The 15,681-nt window shown below is 44.6% G+C and overlaps 1 protein-coding gene across 1 annotated transcript in view; it reads left to right on the top strand.

Annotated features, from left to right (window-relative positions):
* LOC124795981 overlaps positions 1-11,808 on the top strand; it is a 28,839-nt gene extending 17,031 nt beyond the window's left edge. Inside the window, exon 3 of the mRNA XM_047260062.1 lies at positions 11,511-11,808. Within this exon, the coding sequence (XP_047116018.1) occupies positions 11,511-11,808 (298 nt within the window). The remainder of the gene's footprint in view (positions 1-11,510) is intronic.
* Positions 11,809-15,681: the final 3,873 nt, after the last annotated feature.

The following is a 15,681-nucleotide window of genomic DNA, read 5'->3' as shown; positions in this document are numbered from 1 at the left end:
GTGCAATCGATGTTGATGTAGCATTCTCAACACCGACATTTTTGAGATTCCCGATTCTCGCGCAATTTGTCTGCTACTGATGTGCGGATTAGCCGCGTCAGTAGCTAAAGCACCCACTTGGGCATCATTTGTTGCAGGTTGCGGTTGACGTGTCACATGTGGCTGAACACTTCCTGTTTCCTTCAAAAACGTAACTATCCGGCGAACGGTCCGGACACTTGGATGATGTCGTCGAGGATACCGAGCAGCATACATAGCACACGCCCGTTGGGCATTTTGATCACAATAGCCATACATCAACACGATACTGACCTTTTCCGCAATTGGTAAACGGTCCATTTTAACACGGGTAATGTATGACAAAGCAAACACCGTCCGCACTGGCGGAATTTTATGATACCACGTACTTATACGTTTGTGACTATTACAGCGCCATCTATCACAAAGCGAAAATGTGGTCCAACTAAAACATTCATATTTCTCTACGTACTCTACGAATATGTAATAGAAAATGGGGGTTCCTATTCAAAAAACGCAGTTGATATCCGTTTGATCTATGACAGCGACATCTAGCGGGCCAACCAAAGCGCCATCTGGTTTCCCCCTCCAAGCTAGACGAGTTTCGTTCTTTGTTGTTTTTTCGTTTGATGCTTATTTCGCGAGATATTTGGCCCGGTCACAATCAATGGACCACACTGTATATATATATTACTTATAACCAGATCTTCGGAAAATAGAATGGTAAACATTAAAATCAAATTACAAATGCGGATTTTAAAAATCATATCTCTTCTACTAGGTGAAGTATACATTAAAATAAATTATGGTCTGCACCCATGGATCAGCATATGGTACGTGTAACGTACACTGAAGAGCCAAAGAAACCGGTACACCTGCCTAATATCGTATAGGGCCCCCGCAAGAACGCAGAAGAGCCGCAACACGACTTGCCATGGGTTCGACTAATGTCTGAAGTAGTGCTGGAAGGAACTAACACCATGAATCCTGCAGGGCCGTCCATAAATCCGTACGAGTACGAGGGGTGGAGATCTCTTCTGAAAAGCACGTTGCAAGGTATGCCAGATGTGCTCAATAATATTCGTGTCTGGGGAGTTTCGTGGCCAGTGGAAGTGTTTAAATTCAGAAGAGTGTTCCTGGAGCCACTCTGTTTCAATTCTGGACGTGTGGAGTGGCGGGCTGTCCTGCTGGAATTTCCCAAGCCCGTCGGAATCGGCAATGGACATCAATGGACGCAGGTGATCAGACACGATGCTTACATACGTGTCTCCTGTCGGAGTTGTATCTATGCGCACCACGGGCCCCACATCACTCCAAGTGCAAACGCCCCCCACCATTCCAGAGTCTCCACCAGCTTCAACAGTCCCCTGCTGACATGCAGGGTCCATGGATTCATGAGGTTGTCTCCATACCCGTACACGTCCATCCGCTCGATATAATTTCGGACTAGACTCGTCCGACCAGACAACATGTTCCCAGTCATCAACGGTCCAATGCCTGTGCTGACGGGCCCAGGCGAGCAGTAAAACTTCGTGTCGTGCAGCCATCAAGAGTACACGAGTGCGCCTTCGGCTTCGAAAGCCCATATCGATGATGTTCCGTTGAATGGTTCGCACGCTGACACTTGTTGAAGGCCCAGCATTGAAATCTGCAGCAATTTGTTGAAGGGTTGCACTTCTGTCACGTTGAACGATTCTTTCTCTTCCATCATCGTTGCTCCCGTTCTTGCACGATCTTTTCCGACTGCAGCGATGTCAATGTTTTGCCGTGTTCCTGATATTCACGGTACACTCATAAAATGGCCGGATGGGAAAAATCCCCATTTCATCGCGACCTCGGAGATGCTGTGTCCCATAGCTCGTGCGCCGACTATAGCGCCACATTCAGAATCGCTTAAATCTTGATGACCTGCCATTGTAGCAGCAGTAGCAACTGCGCTAGACACCTGTTGTATTATACAGAGTGTTACAAAAAGGTACGGCCAAACTTTCAGGAAACATTCCTCACACACAAAGAAAGAAAATATGTTATGTGGACATGTGTCCGGAAACGCTTACTTTCCATGTTAGAGCTCATTTTATTACTTCTCTTCAAATCACATTAATCATGGAACGGAAACACACAGCAACAGAACGTACCAGCGTGACTTGAAACACTTTGTTACAGGAAATGTTCAAAATGTCCTCCGTTAGCGAGGATACATGCATCCACCCTCGGTCGCATGGAATCCCTGATGCGCTGATGCAGCCCTGGAGAATGGCGTATTGTATCACAGCCGTCCACAATACGAGCACGAAGAGTCTCTACATTTGGTACCGGGGTTGCGTAGACAAGAGCTTTCAAATGCCCCCATAAATGAAAGTCAAGAGGGTTGAGGTCAGGAGAGCGTGGAGGCCATGGAATTGGACCGCCTCTACCAATCCATCGGTCACCGAATCTGTTGTTGAGAAGCGTACGAACACTTCGACTGAAATGTGCAGGAGCTCCATCGTGCATGAACCACATGCTGTGTCGTACTTGTAAAGGCACATGTTCTAGCAGCTCACGTAAAGTATCCCGTATGAAATCATGATAACGTGCTCCATTGAGCGTAGGTGGAAGAACATGGGGCTCAATCAAGATGCTACGTACTGATGTGCTTGATGCTAGTACTGTAGAGCAATGAGTCGCATGTCAACACAAGCACCGAAATCAACATTACCTTCCTTCAATTGGGCCAACTGGCTATGAATCGAGGAAGTACAGTACATACTGACAAAACTAAAATGAGCTCTAACATGGAAATTAAGCGTTTCCGGACACATGTCCACATAACATCTTTTCTTTGTTTATGTGTGAGGAATGTTTCTTGAAAGTTTGGCCGTACCTTTTTGTAACACCCTGTATAATCGTTGCCGACCGCAGCGCCGTGTTCTGCCCGTTTACATATCTCTGTATTTGAATGTACATGCCTATACCAGTTTCTATGGCGCTTCAGTGTACATAAGATGCATAGTCATTTTAACAAAAAGGCCACGTTACATGTATACAGGGTGAACCAGAACTCCACCACAAAATTTCGCAGGTTGTCCCGGGTACAAGGGACCAGTGGTCTCCAGTACTTCGTTACATAGTATTTACATTTTGTTTGATGTAAAATTTGTAAATTTGTGGTAAGATATTATGGGACCAAACTGCTTAGGTCATGGACAACACACACATCCCTCCTACCCGAAGGAGGACTCGAACCTCCGACTGGTGGAGCCGCGCGGACCGTGCAAGACGCCTGAGACCGCGTGGCTACCCCGCGCGGCTGCTTGTTTGATGTCTTAAACCTGTGGTCCGGTATTGGATTGAAAATATCTGCACAACAGCGAAATAGTCGACGGTATGTGCTGTGTGTCTTGCGTGGAAACGAACTTGTTTCATTCGGTCAGTTCCATTCTCTCAAGGTACTTCCTGTTGACAACAGTAAGGCCTACTTTACTCTTAGTCCACTAGCTCACATTCAGTAAGGGTCGCTCCAGTCTCGGCTTGGTTTTTGTGAAAGTGTTGGTTGCACATTAACAGTGATACACCGGTTTAGTGATCAAAAATCGGCATCCCGCAAGAAACTTGAAAATTTGGTCGATGGAGTTCTTCTTGTGTAAGTGAAATGAATTGAACCTAGCTTCTTCTACCAATCCTATTGCTGTGTGTTCGCGACCTCTGTAGTGACAAAACATGAAAACAATTTCTTTATAACAATAATTCTACGATTATTCCCACAGTACGCAAATCGCTGTGAGAGGTATGGCGGACGGTACTTATTGCACCAGCTATAAAGATTAGTTATCGTTACATTCGCGTATGGGGCCCGAGAAGAACGCTTAAACGCGTCATTGGGCGCTGTAATTAGTCTAAATTGTCCTCACTATCCTAGGGGACCGATACTTGGTGGTTGCAGTATATTCCTGGATTCATCATTTAAAGCTGATACTTGGAATTTATTAAGGAGGCTTCCTTCGGGTAGTTTGCTTCCATCTTTAAGCATCTGTCAGTTCCGTTTTATCAGCATCTGCGTGTCTTTTCGACTAGTCAAGCAAACCTTTGATCATTAGTGCTGCCTTTCTGTTTTTCGTTGAATGTCCCCTGTTCGTGCTATTTAATAGGGATCCCATACACTTGAGCAAATTCGACAATGGGTCGCACGGGTATTTTGTATACGGTATCCTTTGTAGACTGATTGCATTTCCAATGAACCAAAGTCTGCCTCCTGCTTTACCTAAGATTTAGCCTATGTGATCGTTCCATTTTATATTCCTACAAAGTATTACACCCAGGTATCTGTACGAATTGACTCCAACTGTGACCCGTTGATATTGTAGCCATATGACAGCACGTTTTCATTTCGAAAAGTGCATAATTTTATATTTCTAAACATTTCAATCAAGTTGTCAATCTTGTCACCACTTTGAAATCTAATCAAGATCTGAGTATTCGTGTAATTTCTTCCGACAGTACCTCGTTATAGATAACTATATCATCTGCGAAAAGTCTGAGGTTCCTAAAAGATTGTCTACAAGGTCGTTACTACACAACGTTAACAGCAGGTGTCCCAACACACTTACCTGGAGTACAGTCGAAGGTATTTATACATCTGTTGATGACTCTCCACCCAAGATAACTTGCTGTGTACTCCCTACCAAAAAATCCTCAATCGAGCAGTAAGTTTCGCTTGATACCCCATACGACCATAAGTTTGATAGTAAACGTAGATGTGATACTGAGTCAAACGCTTTATAGAAATCTAGAAATACTGCTTATACGTGACTACCTCGGTACACGGCTTTCAAAGTGTGATGTGACTAAACTGAGAGTTACGTTTCACATAGTCGATGTTTCCGGACTCCATGCTGTTTGGCTTGGATGAGATACCTCACTAGGTTTGAGCTCAGAATACGTTCTAAGATTACACAACAAATGTATCTTAAGGTGGCTGGACGTTAGTTTTATGTTCCGCTTCTGATACGCTTCTTGTAAATGGGTGTTATCTTCGTTTTCTTTCAACCAGTGAGCACCGTTTTTTGGTCAAGGAATAAGTGGTAGATTACGGTAAAAATGGGGCTCACTAGACGGAAATGTGGTAAAGAATCTGATAGGTATTCCATCGGGTGCTAAAACTCTGTTGCTCAACATCACATACACTAATATCTGTATCACTCCTCTTTGCAGTGGCGAGAGAATTACGTATGAGAAGTACACCTGGATAATTCTGCATATCATTATCGTTATTGCAAGGTAGAAGATGTGTTATGATAAAGTTGTGTATTAAGACAGACACACTTTAAAAGAACATATTATTCGTCACAACTTAGGTAACACCATAATTTAGGTAACAAAAGGACAAAATTTTCTTTAGGTAAAAAAGCATAAAGATTTTTTCTTTTAGGACAGAATATGAGTGGTAATGTTACCGATGCAGTACCACTAAAATCGTATTACTACGTATGGTTTTCCGAAATTCCTTCACCAAAAAATACAAAGTAAATGTTCCAGAATGTAACTCAAAATCTGCTGCCACCTTGAGTAGCTTAAAAGGAGGTACCTTCGTGTAGTGAAACAACTCTAATCACTTAATAAATGCAAGTCTTCCGCTCAAGATCGTATACCAATTAGATTTCTTTCGAAGTATCCTGATGTAATACTCCAAACTTAGCAAACATATATAAACGCTCGCTCGACGAAATATCCGTACCTAAAGACTGAAAATTTGCACACGTCACGCCAATATTCAACAAAAGGAAATATGAGTTAGCCGCCAATTACAGTTCCGTTCCACTGACTTCAGTTTTTCAGTAGGGTTTTGGAACATATACTGTGTTCCAACTTTGCGAATTACTTCCAAGAAAACGATCTATTGACACATAGTGAACACGGATTTAAAACAATTGTTCTTGTGAAACACAACTAGCTCTTTACTATCAGGGAGTAATGATTTCTATCGGCAGAAGATCTCAAATTTATTCCACATTTCTAGAGTTCACGGAGGCTTTATATACAGGCCTCATAAGTGGCTTCTAATCAAATTGCGTGCCTCTGGAGTATCATTTGTGCGACTGGATCCGTGATTTCTTGTCAGAACTGACAGAGAAACATTTAGTAAAACGGAAACAATATCTGGCGCTCCCCAAGAACTGATACAGTGCATCTACTGTTTTTAATCCATGTAAATTATTTCGGAGATAATCTGTGTAGCCTTCTTGTATCGTTTGCAGATGATCCTGTCATTTACCGTCTTGTAAACTGATCGGAATATCAAAACCAATTACAAAATGTTTTAGAGAAAATACCTGTATGGTGCGAAATGTGGCATTTGTGATCCTAAATAATAAAAAAATTGCCATTAACATTAGTACTAAAAAGAATCGGTTAAATTTCTGCTACACGATAGATCACACAAATATAAAGGCAGTCAGTTGAAGAAAAATCTAGGGATAAGAGTTAAGAACAACTTTAGTAGGAACAATCACACAGATAATGTTGTGAGGAGGTGAACCAAAGACTGCGTTTTATTGGCAGAACACTTAAAAGATGGGCTGATACCTAAAGCGACTGCCTACACCACACTTTTCTGCCCTCTGCTAGAGTACTGCTATGTGGTATGGGATCCTTACCAGATCGGACTGATGAAGAACATCGAAAAAGTTCGAAGAAGGATAGATCCTTTCGAATTATCGCGAAATTGTGGAGAGAGTATCAAGGATTTGGTACGTACTTTGAAGTGGAAATTGTCAAACCAAAGGCGTTCTTCATTGCGACGAGACCTTGCCACGAAATTTCGATCTCCAACTATGTCCTCCAGTTGCGAAAATATTTTTGAAACGCCCTACTAAACCCGTAGGACAGGACAGGTAGTTGGAATTGTGGAAAGGGGCCAAAATGAACGGCTGTCAGTTACACTCGAACACATACAACTTTATTTATTTGATCGAACATTAAAGTACAAATTCTTGAACTTAGTTATCGGCTGAATACGCCACATTATCTTATACCTTAAGGGCACAACCACTTAAAAAAACGGCTAAAAGCCATTAACTCAGAATTCAGACGATAAAAAGAATATTATAAGGCAGAAGGCCTCACGTTAAGTAAGTTCTATAATTTGGCTGAAGGCCCAAAAATCTAACACTTGAAAAGCAACAACCTTAATTTAAAGACGGCTGAAGGCCGATGATTTAAGACTCAAGGTAAAATTAAATTAAAAAAACACAAGGCAGAGGGCCTTATCTCCAATTAGGCTTAAGACCCCAAACAATCTGATGCTCGAAAGACCAAAACTGGCTGTAGGCCCCATGACTTAAAACTTAAGGTAAAATAAATTTAAATAACAAAGCCTTATCTTAAATTAGGCTGAAGGCCCAAACAATCTAACACTTGATAAGCAAGGAATTTTAATTTTAAAACGACTGAATGCTCATGACTTAAAACACAACTAAAATCATTTTTAGTAGGCAGAAGGCCCAAGGTTTTATCTTTAAATAATATTTTAAATCAGGCTGAAGGCCCAAACAATCTAACACTTGAAAAGCAAGGAACTTAATTTTAAAGTGGCTGAAGGCTCATGACTTAAAGCACCACTAAAAGCAATTCAACTTTAATTCAAGACCATCGGCTATGAGCCATACAAATACACACAAAAGAAAATAAGAAAAGGCAGTGCAGCTAACGGCGATCAGAAGTTTCGGGGCTCAGCCAGCAATTTAAATACTAACGTTCACTTAGGTGAGACAGGTAGTCGGCCCAACCATTCTCGATCCGATGACAACCCAACCAACAGACAATCAACAGACCCACCGACAAGGTAACTTGCGTTCCACTCCACCAGCACACAACCGGGAGTTCAATGCAAACGTAAAAGGCATGGACGCCCACAACCAAGCATACATTAAGCTGTCGACTACACACCGTTCTGGACAGCGACAACACAGTGAGGAAAGGACACTGCCTAAATTTACGTCAATGGCCAGGGCAGGTAACTGGAACGTTAACGGCCATGAGGCAGAAAATTCCGCTGGTGCACTTCAATAGCAAATAACCAAATACAGTTAGACTCCACTGGACGGTGGCTAAACGTTTGCCAACTCGAACACATACGTTGTTGCTCGCGGGAATATCCCAACAGCCAACAACGAGAACCAAACAGCACAATGTGAACAGTCTTGACTTGTTGGTAAATTAAATCCAAACTCAACTTTCGTGTCCAGGGTCGGTGAGCCACGGACATAGTAGCAAGGGAAACAGCCCCACACACTCCGACACTGCGTAGAGACCGCCAGCAGGTCCGGCCAAACAACGTCCCGCGGATATTTCCTCGCTGCTCCACGCCAACTGACTGACTCCCACACATCAGCACGGAGACAGCACTAAAATAACTGAGCAGTCGACATCACAAGCTACACACAGTTTCACAAGACGACCGACCGACGACCAGCCAAGGTGGTCCGCACTCAAGTGATATGAATCGGCAACCGTCGGGCGAGTCACGGCTGTCCAGACCTCACTGCCGCCGCGCCCCGGCTAAGTCGAACACTGCCAGGTCCGAACTTCACTGCTAGCGCCTCCCAACTCACTGGCAGATCCGAACTAACTCGAACACACGACAACCGGGAAGTATAGCAGTCAGCAAAGATAATACGACAGGGCTTATATCGATAAGCGCCGCTACTGCCGCTCACTGGCAGGCAAGGTGGCAACTCGGTGACACCAGCAATTGAAATTAACATAACGAGGTGGTAGTACAGTAAAAACAGGATGTCAAATGAGATATGGCACGAACACGAGCCACGCACGGCCACATAGGGAGAAATAATCATCTCAATAAAATAAGAGAAAATATAGCTTGCACGGAAGGACTGAAGTGTTTGTTCTTGTCGCTCGCTGTGAGACAGTGGAACAGTAGAGAAATGTGAGTGTTTGGCGTTGTCGAAGTTTCATCCTCTACTGCTGGTGGTGGGCTGGAGCCGGGTTCGCGGCCGCAGACTATATGTGCCACGTCCAAGAGCTGCTCCTCGTTTATTTCAGGTGCGGTTGTCCTCTTGCTACCTGCAACGGTCGTTCTCTGCAGCACAGGAAGCTAGGAACCGTTTACCTTGAGGCTTTCTTCTTTCTTGTTGAATCTACCCCTGTGGTTGTTTATTTCTACAGCGCCTCTAAACCAGCGGGTGCGATAGCTCTTCTCTACAGCCAGAAATTCCCTGTCGGCGAATTTTACCACGTGATCGGTCTCACACAGCGCGTTCTCTGCCACGACCGAATTCTCCGCTTGAGCGAACCTGCAATGTCGCTTATGTTCTGTGATCCTGTTGTTGATTGATCACAGAGCATGTGAGACACAAGAAGGAAAAGTAGGGTACGAAGTTGAAAACAAGAAGATACAGTGCAACACGCGTATATGAGAGGGAATATCAAAGAACGTTATGAAGACAATTGCTCTTCTGCCGGCAGGAAGACATTCTACATCTACATCTATATTCCGCAAGCCACTTGACAGTGTGTGGCGGAGGGTACCTTGAGTACCTCTATCGGTACTCCCTTCTATTCCAGTCTCGTATTGTTCGTGGAAAGAAAGGTTGTCGGTATGCCTCCGTGTGGGCTCTGATGTCTGATTTTATCCTCATTGTCTCTTCGTGAGATATACGTAGGAGGCAGCAATACACTGCTTGACTCCTCGGTGAAGGTATGTTCTCGAAACTTCAACAAAAGACCGTACCGAGCTACTGAGCGTCTCTCCTGCAGAGTGTTCCACTGGAGTTCATTTATCATCTCCGTAACGTTTTCGCGATTACTAAATGATCCTGTAACGAAGCGCGCTGCTCTCCGTTGGATCTTCTCTATCTCTCCTATCAAGCGTATCTCGTACGGATACCAGACTGGTGAGCAATATTCAAGCAGTGGGCGAACAAGTATACTGTAACCTATTTCCTTTGTTTTCGGATTGCATTTCCTTATGATTCTTCCAATTAATCTCAACCTGGCATCTGCTTTACCGACGATCAACTTTATATGACCATTCCATTTTAAATCACTCCTAATGCCTACAGCCAGATAATTAATGGAATTAACTGCTTCCAGTTGCTGACCTGCTATATTGTAGCTAAATGATAAAGCAGAGCACATTACACTTGTCTACTTTGATATTCAATTGTCATTCCCTGCAACACGCGTCAATTCGTTGCAGATCCTCCTGCATTTCAGTACAATTTTCCATTGTGACAACCTCTCGATATACCACAGCATTATCCGCAAAAAGTCTCAGTCAACTTCCGATGTTCTCCACAAGGTCATTTATTTATACTGTGAATAGCAACAGTCCTACGACACTCCCCTGCGGCACACCTGAAATCACTCTTACTTCGGAAGACTTCTCTCCATTGTGAATGACATACTGCGTGCTGTTATCTAGGAACTGTTCAATCCAATCACACAATTGGTCTGATAGTCCATATGCTCTTACTTTGTTTATTAAACGACTGTGGGGAACTGTATCAAACGCCTTGCGGAAGTAAAGAAACACGGCATTTACCTGGGAACCCCCTGAGTCTCGTGGACGAATAGCACGAGCTGTGTTTCATACGATCGTCTTTTTAGAAACCCATGCTGATTCCTTCAGAGTAGATTTCTAGTCCCCAGAAAAGTCATTATACTCTAACATAAAATGTGTTCCAGAATTCTACAAGTAATCGACGTTAGAGATACAGGTCTATAGTTCTGCACATATGTTCAACGTCCCTTCTTGAAAACAGGGATGTCCTGTGCCCTTTTCAATCTTTTGGAACGCTACGCTCTTCTAGAGACCTACGGTACACCGCTGCAAGGAGGGGGGCAAGTTCCTTCGCGTACTCTGTGTAAAATCTAACTGGTATTCCATCAGGTCCAGCGGCCTTTCCTCTTTTGAGCGATTTTAATTGTTTTTCTATCCCTCTGTCATCTATTTCGATATCTACCATTTTGTCATCTGTGCGATAATCTAGAGAAGGAACTGCAGTGCAGTCTTCCTCTGTGGAACACAGTGTTTACATTGTTCATTTGCATGGCGGCTTCGCCGGACGATGTGGCCGAGCCGTTTTAGGCGCTTCAGTCTGGAACCGCGCGACCGCTACGATCGCAGGTTCGAATCCTGCCTCGGGCATGCATGTGTATGATGTTTTTAGGTTAGTTAGGTATAAGTAGTTCTACGTTCTAGGGGACTGATGACCTCAGATGTTAAGTCCCATAGTACTCAGAGCCATTTGAGCCATTTTGAACCATGGCGGCTTCGACGCGGTTCAGACAGGGCCGCGCAAAACACCATGCGGGAGTAGGGAGCGCGTGAGCGGGGGGTTCGGATCTCAGGTAGGTTGTAAGTAGTGAGCAGGTTGTTTCCAGTACGTTGGGAACAAATTTCACAGATTTTTGGTTGGATGCAAATTTCACTGGGTACAGTTTTCTTGCGTCAAACTTCTGACATTTCTTTATGTCGATCGAACGAGCAGGTGCTTGTCGGCTGTGGTAGCAGACAGCTCGGCGCTACTCGCGGCCGCGGCGACCGACCGCCGTCCTCCGGCCCCGCGCCAGTCAGCTGCTGCCGGCTCCAGCTTCTCGCCGCCAGTGCCTGACTCTTCCGGAATAAACGCCGAGCAGCCACGCCCCGCGGCGCGCCATTGTCCGCACAAGTCCCGTCCCTCTTCACGGCGGATGCTCGGCGCAGCTTCTCAAAATCCGCTGCTTAAGAGCGGCCACAAACCGCAAAAAACGCCGCCCGCCGAACTCGCTTACCGCATGGAAGAGTGACCGCTCGCCTTTGCTCGTCACGGTCGTTTGTGGACTTGTGCGGTGTGGTGTGCATCTGATCTCTCCCCTTACCTTCTGCCGTCCACTTTTTTCTTCCCTTCAAACCACAAAGAACCAGAATGCACCTAGTGATCAAAAAGTCACTATAAATTTGAAAACTTAATAAACCACGGAATAATGTAGATAGAAAGGTAAAAATTGACACACATGCTTGGAATGACATGGATTTTATTAGAACCAAAAAAAAAAGTTCACAAGATGTCCTACAGATGGCGCTGGACAGCAAAACGTCAGTGACTGTGCATGACAATCGTGTATAAAAGGACCTGTAATGAGAGAGAGAATCCCCCCATGCGGATCCTGTACCACCTCATTCCGTTCCCCCACCTCCTCCTTTTCCTTGGACGGATATCTATACTCTACACCTCCCATAAACTCGATGCTCCTCACCGACTGGTCTCTCCCATCCTCTCCCTCCCCCATTCACTGCCTCACCTGTATTTCCACGTCCCACCTGCTCGCCTCCATCTACCCCTCCTACGAACTTTGATGCTCCCTCCCTCTTCCTGTGTTTGTTCCTATGGGCACCCTCTCTCCCTTCTCTCCCCCTTCCCTCCCTCCTCCCTTTCTCCCCACTCCTCCCCCGGGCTTCCCCTACCCCCATACCTCCATTCCTCCTACCATCTCCTCTGCCACTGGCATCTTTGCTCTTCCCTCTCCCTCCCCCACCCCCTTCTTCCCCTCTTGGCAGGTCCCCGGACTCGCACACGTTACGTGGACATACGCGCGCCGGAGATCAGCGCCTAGTGCAGGGCTTAACAACTGGCCGATTTTGAGCGCGAGTACTCGCATCTGCTCAGGCACGTGCTCGCGAGCAGGTGCAAGGTCGTGGAGTAGGGAGGGAGGGGAAATGCGCGCGCACGTTTGAATAGGGCCGCAGTGTGCCTATTGAATTCGCGCCGACTGTGTAACGTTTAAAGTACTATGATCAGCTCTAACAGTCACTTCGCTGGTTAAGAATCATATCAAGTCGCCGTTGTGTAACCCCAACAATGCTTTCGCAGTTCAACCCCCATTGGGAGGAATTGTATCTGTTTACAGAAAAAGATGGTGTTGCAAAATGTTTAGTATGTCACAAAACGCTGAATTCTTTAGGAAATTTAATTTGCAGCGACATTATATGTCGTACCAAGCGGAAGACTACGGAAGTGGAAAATGTGATGGACCAGATCATGCACAGGAAGTTATTAAACTTAAAAGGAAGCTATCCGAAGAAGATCAGGACGACGAAGAAAAATCAACTGAGGCAGCTCTCAGAGTGAGTTACAAAATTGCTTTGCTTTTAGCAAAATCCCTGCGCCCCTTCGCTGACGGCGATTTAATAAAATAATGTTTGGTAGCTGCAGCGGAACATTTACGTCCATCTCAAGTTGAACAGTTTCGGATTGTGCCATTATCTAACTCGACCATTATACATTGCACACAGGACATGGCAGACGACGTCCAGAGCCAACTTGCAAATATCTGTAAAGATTTTATGGCGTATTCTCTAGCTCTGGACGAAAGTGTTGATATCAGTGGAACAGCGCAGCTTGCCATATTTATTAGAGGAGTTAATAGAGATTTTCAGGTGAGGGAGGAGCTCCTCGATTTGGTAGCCATGAAGAACACTACAACCGGAGGTGATATTTTAAGTAGTGTTGAAGAAAGTGTTGAAAATATAGGATTGTCATGGAATTCTTTAGTTTCAGTGTCTACGGTGCACCAGCGATGACAGGGAAAAAATCAGGTATCGTTGCGCTGTTGAAGGAGAAAATGCAAAAACTGGCCGTACCGAATGATATAAGGGGCGTTCACTGTGTGATCCACCAGGAAAACTTATGTGCAAAGAGTATCACTCTAAAAAATGTAATGAGTGTTGTTGTTCGTACAACCAATTATATAAGGAAGTATGGGCTACAACACAGGCAATTTAAAAGCTTTCTTGAGGATGTAGAAAGCCACTATGGTAGCCTGCCTTATTGCAGCGAGGTCCGCTGGCTTAGTCGTGGCGAATTATTAAATCGATTTTTTTGCCTATTAGATGAGATAAATATGTTCATGGAAATAAATAACATGTGTGTTCCTGAATTGAAAGAGCCTTCATGTAAATGTGATTTCGCATTTGTAGCTGATTTAACTAGCCATCTGAATGCTTTGAACATTTCAGTACAAGATAAAGATGCGCTAATTACTCATTTCATAGATCGAATACGAGCTTTTAAAATGAAATTGACACTTTGGGTGAGTCAACTGGAAACGGGAAATCTAGCTCATTTTCCTAAATTATCATCCATGCAAGATGTTCACAAAGACTGTGAACGTTATTCACATAGTTTAGTTGCCCTTAAGGAAGAATTTGATCAACGCTTTCAAGATCTGACAGCACTAGGCAGTGATTTTGATCTGTTCTCCTCTCCATATTCAGCGAATATTGAAGATATTCGTCCTGAGCTGCAACTAGCAATTATTGACCTGCAGTGTGACAGAGAATACAGAGACAAATTTCAGAACAAGAAAAACATTTTGGAATTCTACAGACACTTCCCTCAGGATAGATTTCCTCGTTTGCAGAAACTGGCGGCTACAATAATATCAATGTTCGGTTCCACGTATGTTTGTGAACAACTGTTCTCTGCAATGAAATGTAACAAGACGAGCCTGAGAAACGCATTGTCTGATAGAAATTTAAACTGCACGCTGTGCCTACAATGCACAAGAAAAATTACTCCGAACATAGACGCAATTGTAAAGGGCAAAAAGTACAAGATAACCGAGAATCCCACACTTCAGTGGCACCTTTTATTGTGTAACAGTTCACAAATTGATACGAATGTAGAGGCATACACTGAGCTAATAAAATTATGTGGCACGTCTACATTCTCCTTTATTTGTTTCATTTGTCGCAGTAATAATTCGTGAGTGATATCCCTGCAGGTGGCTGCGGATTTACATTGACTGGCGGCAGCTGTTGTGTGCCCCATGTGACTCTCCCCACTCTCTGCTCTGGTCCGGTAGAGGGGGGGAGGGGGGGTAGCGTGCTCGCGCTGCTCCGTGCTCGCGCCGCCTTGCTGCTCACAGCTTGCTCCGCGAGCACGCATGTTGTGAAGCCCTGGCCTAGTGTTTTTGTGTGGCGTCGTGTTCATACTCAAGTGTTCCAGTGTTTATTCGTTTGTGCTCCAACGTTTGCGTGTGCCATCTATCATCTCTGTGCATGTCCACGTGCCTGAACATTCTTATCTTGGACTCTGCGCCCGTGAACGGGTCCGTGTGTTATAATTTTGTATGTCTACGTCTGTATAGCCACCCTGTCTGTTCTACGATTGTCTTCTTTTGTATCTTTAGTTTTATCTGTGGCCGAAGAGCGGCGTAATATGCCGCTGCTGGCTTGCCTGTATCAGGTGTGAAATTAACAATAAAGAAGAAAAAAAAAAGAGAGAGAGAGAGAATCAGATGCGCCAGCAGTCGCAGCATGTTGACGTTACCTGAAAAGGCGCTTTTAGTGAAGCTGTATTATCAGAATGGGGAATGTGCTAGTTCAGCGTTACGATCCTATCGCCATAGGAAGGGGATTCGAACGGGTAAAGGTCTGTTGACAAATGCAGCTGTGGCGAGAATCATTTCGAAGTTCGAAACCATGGGTTGTTTAGACAGTAGGTCCCGTAGTGGCCGACTGAGCACAAGGCGTAATGTTGCTGAGACAGTTCATGAAGAAATGGAGACTGTAGCGGGTTCGTCTATGCACAGTGAAGTCAGCGTTTATGCAGTCGCACGTCGCACCTGCATTCCTTACACTACTGTTTGGTTGGCACTTAGGCGTACCCTTCGATGCTA

The sequence above is a fragment of the Schistocerca piceifrons genome, chromosome 4 (genome assembly GCF_021461385.2).
Source record: "Schistocerca piceifrons isolate TAMUIC-IGC-003096 chromosome 4, iqSchPice1.1, whole genome shotgun sequence".
Classification (NCBI taxonomy): Eukaryota; Metazoa; Arthropoda; class Insecta; order Orthoptera; family Acrididae; genus Schistocerca; species Schistocerca piceifrons.
This window is presented reverse-complemented; position numbering and strand designations above follow the sequence as displayed.